At 49.3% G+C, this 9,317-nt stretch overlaps 1 protein-coding gene across 1 annotated transcript in view; it reads right to left on the reverse strand.

Moving 5' to 3' along the window:
• Positions 1–3,584: 3,584 nt before the first annotated feature.
• BLK (BLK proto-oncogene, Src family tyrosine kinase) overlaps positions 3,585–9,317 on the reverse strand; it is a gene marked incomplete at both ends in the record, with an annotated part of 36,422 nt that continues 30,689 nt past the window's right edge. Inside the window, 3 exons of the mRNA XM_082480894.1 lie at positions 3,585–3,793; positions 4,164–4,295; positions 7,632–7,782. Coding sequence (XP_082337020.1) covers positions 3,585–3,793; positions 4,164–4,295; positions 7,632–7,782 — 492 coding nt within the window. The remainder of the gene's footprint in view (positions 3,794–4,163; positions 4,296–7,631; positions 7,783–9,317) is intronic.

A 9,317-nucleotide genomic window follows, 5' to 3' on the forward strand; every position in this document is an offset into this window, starting at 1 on the left:
AAGAACTATCTATCTTGGTTGTTGTGCAAGATACACATCATTAGGTCTCCCTTTTCATCCTTACCTGGGCCATTCAGAGAGTTCATACTTGGTCTATGGCAGAAATTGCCTCTTATCTTGTAAAACGCCTTGCACAGCCCGATGCTTGAACAGAAGAGACAACGTGCTCTTCTTGGGTAGCTTCACAGAGTCCTTGTAACCGAACTATTTGCATGAGTGACAGGGTCCCTGCTGCAGATCGCGCAAGAATCACAAACTGAATGTGAGAGCCTGGATCACTCTTACCGCCTTTCTCCTACTCTGGGACTCATCTGTGGGCCTCTGGCTGGAGCTCACCCATGGTGAAGAGACACCTCTTAGGCTGCCAGGTAGGTATGGGGGTTGAAGGGGCTCTCGTAGAGCTGGCTGGAGCCATTGGAGACATCCTGGTCCCCTGGAGTACAGTTTCCTCCTGGGCTGGAGGTCACAGGAGACAGCATCTCACTTCTCACCTGGGTTTTCGACTGAGGTCCCTGATATACATGTCCAGGATGCAGACTGGAGTGCAGGTCCTTTTCTCTCCAACTGACTGATCTCTGCTGTTGTGGAGCTGTGGGGTCCATTTCATGGTGGTTTTGGTGGCTGTTGCATAAAACCACGGCTGCTCACGGGGCTCACGGTCTCCCTCCACCCCCCTGGAGACACTCCAGTTGGTGGCACAACCCCCAGCCCCACTCTCCTGAGCAAAGGAAGAGTTGCCAGTGGCTTCTGAGATGGCTTTGTGGTGGAAGCACACATGACTATGCAGCCAGGTAAGCGTCTATACCCCATCCATTTGTCACAGGCATGGCAGGAAAAAGATTGAAGAACTGTTTGCGCAGCGTGAACAAAAAAGGCTATGGTGGCCAGTGCAGAGGAAGCACAGCTTACAGTCTGTTGTGTTCACCCTGGGTTTGTCTGCGTGTTGTTATTGGCCATAAAAATATCCATTTCCTTTCTAAACTGAGCTACAATACTTGACTTTTTGGCCTTGGGTGATAACGCGATGCAGAAGTGCTTAGCAGATACCCTATTACTCTTCTTCTTAGTTCGCTCCAGCACAAATGATCCACAGTTTTCAATTCACTAAAATACTTGCAGCCAAGGCGTCGTATATCTTTCATTTGTTTTTATTTGCAGTGTGTCATCTCATTAATAGAAATCTGCTAGTCCTGCGTGGAGTTCCCGGTAAACATGAAAGACCAAGCTGGAGTTCAAGCAGGGAGAAAGACTGTTTCTTCAACTCCAGTGAAACTATTGACTAAATAACTAATAATTGCTTCTTGTTTAAAATGGGCTTTGTATAGTTATAGCGCATATAACTTGTCCCTTGGAGCCGTGAAACAAGCTTGATTCATCTTAAATTAGCGCTAGGACCTAATAGCACTGGGTGCACAGGGCCCAGGAACTAGGTTGTGAAGATGGAGGTGGGTGGATGAGGTTTGCTGGTGATTTGATGAAGAGATCTGTCTGACGGTGTCCAGGCCCTGGCCACACAGCTGCTCTCCAGCTGTTCATGCTGAAATGGAAGATGCCCTACAGAAACACTTGGGATGGAACTTCATCTTCTCCCATGAGGAGGGAAGTTGTCTATGGGTCTGCTGTGGAAAGTACATGTGTTAAGGGTGGGATAAGAAGAGAGCTCTGAGACACCAGAGGTTGATTCACCTCCAGGTTGGATATTTTGGGGGTGGGGGAATTGCACCTCCTGAACACAGGTGTCTAACACTCTTGTCCACACTCTGAGGTTTCCCACCTAGCTCCAACTGCAGTCCTAGAATGGTTCAGGTCTCCCATAGACCTGTATCTACCGGCATGGTGAAAACATCCTGGATGCCTTAGGGTGTCTCCACTAGATCTAGGATTTCTAAGGCTCTATCATCTCAACCAGTTCCCTTCCTCCTGGTCTGGGGTGCGCTCCTGAGGATGAAGGGAATGACAGTTCCAAGCTTTGCAAACCAGCCACCTCCGGATGCTTTGGTCTCCTGTGAATGCTAAACCAGTTTCTACATGCTTTTTCTATCAGTAACGGCTCTGCAAAGGAGGGGTAAACAGCATTTGAAGTCAGGCAAAGTGCTGTTGACGTTGACACAAGCAATGTTGCTCTGTCAGGAACACCTGGGAAGTGATACTGGCATCACAGTGCGGGATTTTGTCTCATCACAAGCAATGAACTTATAACCTGAAGGGGAGTCCACCTGGGTCCCAGCCTGCTGCTCACTCCTGTGGTCCTAACACCCCTTTAGTGTGCCATCTGTGCCTTATTTTTTCGTCCTCCACTCCCCAACCCAGTGCAACTGCCAATCGGACACCACCCTGCACCCTAATGTGGACATTCCCATTGCAGCCGTGGGCTGGAGATGCACCAGAGAACAGGGAAAGGGCATCTAAAACCTCCTGGTGCTGGGTGCAGAGCGGGACCCGCTGTGGGACTGCCCCATCCCTGGAGGTGTTCAAGGCCAGGTTGGACGGGGCTTGGAGAAACCTGGGCTGGTGGGCAGTGTGTCCCCCCATGGCAGGGGGGTGGAACTGGATGATCTTCAAGGTCCCTTCCAATCCAAACCATTCTGTGATTCTACGATGATTCTGTGATCTTTAAGGTCCCTTTGAATGCCAACCTGTGATTCTATGACGCACCGGAGCTGCATCAGGAGCACGTGCAGGGAAGGGCTCAGCAAAGAAAGGAGGGTATTTTTTTATTTTGGGGATATTTCAATATATATATATTTAATTCCCCCCCACCAGCCGGGTGACAGGAGCCACCTAGATTTGCGGGGAAGGAGGGACATCTCGTGGCCACACTACGAACATCTCTCTTCCCTTCGGGCTCCAGGGCCGCCTGTGCCTGTGGTCGATGGGTACACCCTGGGCATCCCCCCTCCCTGCCCCGGGTACCACCCCAGCATCACCCCGAGCTGCTCGGGGAGCCCCATGGCCTCTCCCCTTCTCCTCCGTAGCCATGGAAAACTCATTCTTGCCTTGACACCCGAATTAATAAATGGAAAACGGTCATATTCAGTTCTTTATTATTGACTTGGAGCATGGGGTGGGGATGGCACCACCTGGAGCAACTGCTCCAGAGCTTGGGGCCTGGTGTGGTAGGACACATTCCCACCCTTGCCCTTGGCATGAAGGGGCTTGTAGTATTGCCAGCAGTGGGATCAGAAGCGGGGGAGACATTGTGTATCCCCCTGTACCACCATCCCAGCCATGGTCCCCTCTTCTTGGGGCTGCCGTTGCAGGGCTGAGGGGCTTTTCTTTCTCTGGGTGGGTCACGAAGGAGTCTTGCCGTCCTTCATGGCAGAGGTGATGTCTGCAAAGTGGGTACAGACCTCCAAGGTGGATGGGGAAAGAGCTATGCCAGCTCTCAGCCACCTCTTTAGTCTTCATGATAACCATGGAGCCGTCAGCATCAACCTCCCTCATGTCCCTCCTCATTCCGTGTCTCCAAATACATCGTGGTGGCACACAGGAGAAAGGGAAAGGCCTGAAACAAGCCATCGCCAGGCTGTGCGGGACGGTGGCTTTCCTCCAGATCTGTCCCCAGGTGCTGGTGGGGTGGTGTCTTACTGCTGAGGCTCTGGCTCATACTGCTTCTCCGTGGAAGTGTAAAAGTCCTCCAGGACAGACTGCAGGTACTCGAAGGTCGGGCGCTCCTCAGGCTTGCTTCGCCAGCATTTCAGGATGATGTTGTAGAGTTCACCAGGACACATGTCCGGGCAAGGCATGCGGTAGCCCCGCTCCAGGTTGCGAATCACCTCGGGGTTGGTCATTCCTGGGGGGGAAACGCAGCCCAACAGGAGTTATTCAGCACCCAGGGGGTGAAGCTCAGTGGAGCTCACATCCAGGCAAGGCTGAAGGGGCATGAGGGACGGCGATGCTGGGCCATATCTGGGCACCATCCTTCCTTCAGGGTTGTGTTCCCCCCCCCATCCCTCTGCCTCCTCCCTGACCCCCCTCCATAGTTTTTTTCCTAGCACAGGTATAACTGAGGCTCGTGGGAGCCTAGAAGAGGAAACCCAGCATGAAGAAACAGGGGGGTGTGTCTGGTCACACGTGTACACGCTTGGATATGCATCTCCAAGCATAAAGCAGCTCTAGATGCTTTGAAGTTGATGTTCACTCGTCCCGTATTCGCAGCGTACCTGGGTAAGGGATCCGGCCGTAGGTTATGATTTCTGTGAGGAGGATCCCGAAAGACCACACATCAGATTTGATGGTGAAAACTCCAAAGTTAATGGCCTCCGGCGCCGTCCATTTGATCGGGAATTTAGCACCTGTCCGGAGGAAGCAAAGGGACATAGCATGTGGAGGTACAGCATCTCCCTCTGCTCCCATGGGCACGGGCAAGAAGTTCCCCAAAAACCGAGCCCTGGGTCCTGCGGGCTGTTAACTGCATCAGGGGGCCACAATGGGACTTGCTAAAGGAGTTACAGAAATAAGGCCAAAGGAAGGTAATTGCTGCCTGTCTCCTGCTTTTATTGAAAGGTCATTTCTACCTGGCATTTCTTTGCCTTTCTTGGTTCTTTCTCCAGTGCAAACAAGGCTATTTCATCTTAAAAGACTTTTTCACGTGTATATACTTATAAACATCCATAGATGCTGATAAATGGAAGCCAAATAATGAAAAAAACTTAATGGATTAGGTAATTGATAACATGCGTATTAAAAAAAAATAATAATCTAGGTAAGCTATTTTACTCGTGAAGTCTTATAACGCCTTTGCATCTCTTGTGTGTTTAGCAATGGGATCTGGGGAATAGAGCCGGGAATAGCAGCACGGATGGCCGACCAGTGCCATGCACGCCGAGCAGCGCCTGCCACAGACCTTGGGCTTCAAAGCAGGTCTCGGGAGAGATCCGTCGCCCTTCAGGTGGCAACCCGCCATGCGGGACCAATGGGCTTCTGTAGCCCAAACTACGTGGCTGTGCTATTCAAAGCCAATGCCTTGAGTAGCTTTATTAGAGGACAACAACAGTAAGATATTATTCTGTATAAAATCACTCACCGAAAGGGGCTGTTTTTAGCAAAAGTGCATAAATGGTACAGCAAATACAAATTCTCAGGTCCTTAAAGCTGCATATGTATACTAAAACCAAACAAAAGTCTCATTTTATTTTGTCCACCAAGATCTTGTTTTGCACACTGCGGACAGCAATGATCATAAGATTAAAATTTCAATTCAGCTAAGGCCAAAAAAAAAAAAAAAAGAACAAAACCCCAAACCGCCCTGGTAAATAGGAACTGAACGTGATAAAGATTGCAGAGAAAACCACACTTTTATTTCTATATATCCTTTCAGTACTGAAAGCCCAAATGCGAAGTGTGAAATAAGTGGCTTTGCTCTTGCTCATCGCACTCCGACCGGTAGACTGATGAGGCTCAGAAATGCAATCCATGAAGTGAAAATTGTTCAAAGCAGATAGAGGGGCAGTTGTTATTTCAGATTAAAGCTAGCTGGAAAAATGCTGGTAGGAACTGTTTTCTACTGGAAACGTAGCTCCTTTGGGTATGTTAGCAGAATTACACTGATTTCACCAAAACTTCTTTTAAGGATAAAAACTGCCTTAAAAAATTGCAGCAATCTCACGGTATCCCTTCATGACATTACACAAATTACATTTGCAAGCTTTCACTACTTTGAAATTGTTGTACATGTTGAAATGGGTATAATTTGTATCATAAAGTACTTTGGGACAGCAAATGGAAAGAAAAGTTTCCTCTCTTAAAAAAAAAAAAAAATCTATTCAATTTCCTTTCTCCAGAGTATTTTTATGGGGAATTTTAGCTTCATCCCAACTCTAGAGGTGGACAGATTTCCAAAATTTGAAAATCTTCTGGTAAGCGCCACTTATGCCAGCCTTAATGGTTTCATTTCAATAATTTCTGATTGTTTCCCTGATGTTCTATAAAGTCTCTTTGCAATCTGAATGACACAATCTCATAACTGACCTCAAACAACAGAGAAAACGCTGCCACCAGAGGAATTTCTCTTAATCCTGTTCTCAAACGACTATAGACGGACCAACCATACCAGTTGTCAACTCTCATGGCCATGCTCTCCTGTCCACCACCAGTTCACATATTCAGCCCCAGCAAGGGGTTTGGCTTTGCAGGTGGAGTCAGAATCATAGAATGGATTAGGTTGGAAAGGACCTTGAAGATCATCGAGTTCCAACCCCCCTGCCCTGGGCAGGGACACCTCCCACCAGCCCAGGTCGCTCCAAGCCCCATCCAGCACAGCCTTGAGCACCTCCAGCAATGGAACTTCCACAACTTCTCTGGGCAACCTGGGCCAGTGCCTCACCACCCTCAGAGTGAAAAATGTCCTCCTTATATCTAATCTAAATCTCCCCTCTTTCAGTTTAAAGCCATTTCCCCTCGATCTCTCACTACATGCCTTTGTAAAAAGTCCCTCCCCAGCTTTCCTGTAGCCCCTTTAGGTACTGGAAGGCTGCAATAAGGTCTCCCCGGAGCCTTTTCTTCTCCAGGCTGAACAACCCCAACTCTCTCAACCTGTCCTCATAGCGGAGCTGCTCCATCCCTCGGATCACGTCTGTGGCCCTCCTCTGCACCCTCTCCAACAGCTCCATGTCTTTGCTATGTTGGGGGCTCCAGAGCTGCACACAGTACTCCAGGTGGGGTCTCTCCAGAGCAGAGTAGAGGGGCAGAATCCCCTCCCTTGACCTGCTGGCCACACTTCCTCTGATGCAGCCCAGGGTACGGTTGGCCTTCTGGGCTGCGATCGCACACTGCTGGCTCATGTTGAGCTTCTCATCCACCAATGCCCCCAGGTCCTTCTCCTCAGGGCTGCTCTCCATCCATTCCCCACCCAGCCTGTATTTGTGCTTGGGATTGCCCTGACCAAGGTGTAGGACCTTGCACTCATTAGGAGTCATTAGGAGATTTCACATTGACATGGGTGATATTGGGGTTTTTAACCCTTTATTTTTGTTGGTTTTGGGGGATTTATTTTTGTTTTGTTTCAGATGCTCAAGGTCCTCCATTCCCATAAGAAACACCTGCCAAGCTGCAAACCCTCTATCGTGTTTTCTAAGCGGTGTCTCTGTTATTGAAGGGACCTGATCTGGTCTGGACTTGGTTTGCCTGGAACATCTGGAATCTGTCTTTAGGTCCAGATTCGTGGCTCCAGCTCCTGTCTGCAGTCCCGCGGTGCGCGGTGACTGAGTTACACTGCTATTTCCTTCCCTTCCGACCAACTCACTGTGAACGTGTAGGCACAGGCAGCGGGTTTCATTAACCAAGGTCAAATTTGAAGAGTAACACAACCTGAGATTCAGCAGGACTCCCCCAAACAGTGCCAAAATACTTTTTTCCCATTTCCTTCTGCAAACCTCACTTACTCTTTATTGTCCCCAAGCACTGCCCCCCTTCTTGGGACCCCATTTTTGGCTCTCTTGCTGGCACTGCCTGCTGCCTGGGTGCTGATAAGGGCAGCACTGGGGGCTCTGGTCTCACACTGCCAGCAGTGGTGCCCCGTTCCTGGTCCCAGCCCAACCCTTGGACACCCCATATCTCAGCACGTCTGCGTGACAGGAGGATTGGAGATAAGGGAAACGCATTGGTGAGGCAAAGTTGGGAGCGACACCCACCTTCTTGTGCCAAGTATTCGTTCTCGATGATCCTGGCCAGGCCAAAATCAGCAATTTTGCAGCAGAGCGTCTCTGAGACGAGGATGTTGGCGGCTCTTAAGTCGCGGTGGATGGAGTTCATTCGCTCGATGTACGCCATTCCCTCTGCCACCTACGAGAGGAGGAAGAGTCCACCTTCATCAGTCGCCTCCCCATGACAACAAGCTTGCCTGCACCTTACCCACCTTTACAAAAGCACAGCGTGCGTATAGGGTTGCTCACATGCCTCCATGTGCACGGACATGCATGCATGCTCCGTGGATGGATGGATGGATGGACAGATGGATCAACAGGCAGATAGATAAACAGATAGACGAATATGTACATACACAAATAGATATTGCCCGTGTACACGTGTATGTGTGCAGCCCTACCAGCGTGCACCGGGCCTCCAAAAGCTTTAAGCAGCCAAGTCAAGCAGAACCGAAGCATCACTCTCCGTTTTGCTCAGAGGTTACAGCTGTGAGTCGTGTCTGCAGCGAGATGCAGAAAGTTGAAGCAAACCTGAAGCCCCATCACTGGATTCCCCGTTTCTGCCACAAGACTCTCCCCACTAGTTGGGATTTTAAATATAAACACTCCAGCTTAAATATGTAAATTATAAAAAAAAAAAAAAAGAAAAAACACTCAAAGAGCTCATCTGTCCCTCAGTCACAGTAGCAAAGTCCAGACCTAGGACAACTAGATCTTCTTCAGCAACCTCCTCTGTTCTCCCCCACTGCTTTGGGAGGGGGAGGAGACTCCTGGAGATCCCTCCACGATAAAACAGATCTGTGTTTTCTTTCCCTCTGCTGGACTAGGACCCGGGACACAATACAGTTCCCCTCTGATACCTACAGGATGCAACAGAGCAGAAGAACCTGATATTCATCGAAACATGATGGGACAGAGAGTATGTCCCTGGACAAATCTCTTGTCCTGGGCATGCTCTGCCTTCTTCAACCATCTCCAGACTTTACTTTGGGAGGTTCTTGCTCCAGATATCATCTTTTACTGTTCAGCTCCCTGGAGCAGGGAGCAGCCCTGGAGAGGTGCCCAGTGTGTGACGAGCCCCCGTAAATAACGTCAGCGATCTTTTATTGCCGGGTGCTGAGAGATACAGAAAAAAAGGAGATTGCAAAGTTGCTCTATCACTCGAGTCTCAGATTTGGGTTAGGCATCTATCAGGAGGGTGAATGGATGCACGCAAGCCCCGCTAATAATGGTTAGTACATATTAAAGCTTTTATGTGCCTGTGGGTGAGGGCAGAGCAATTTTCCACTCCATACAGATTCACATCAGCATCTCGACTTACATGTGGTTTTAAACAGGATACTAACACATACTTTCCAATGCTGCATTTCTAACCTGTGTCAACACCCCTTCAGCGCAAGTGCTGTTTGCTGCAGTGGAAAATGGAAGAATTGATGTAATTTCCTGTCCTGATGTTAATGAGATAGTACCCGGTGATGGGCCCGTTCCAGCCCAGCGTGCTTTCGAGCATGTACCCTCGAGACTGACCACAGGATCAAGTGCACGGGCCCAGAGTTTTCTAATTTTAACTCCAACGGATGCTATTGGATCCAAAATTGCGCTCAAGAGGGTTGGCTGCTTGTTGGGCCCTGATGTCATCCTGACACCACAGATGAACAGATAGGCAAAATAGCT

The sequence above is a fragment of the Vanellus vanellus genome (genome assembly GCF_965231255.1).
Source record: "Vanellus vanellus genome assembly, chromosome: 3".
Lineage (NCBI taxonomy): Eukaryota > Metazoa > Chordata > Aves > Charadriiformes > Charadriidae > Vanellus > Vanellus vanellus.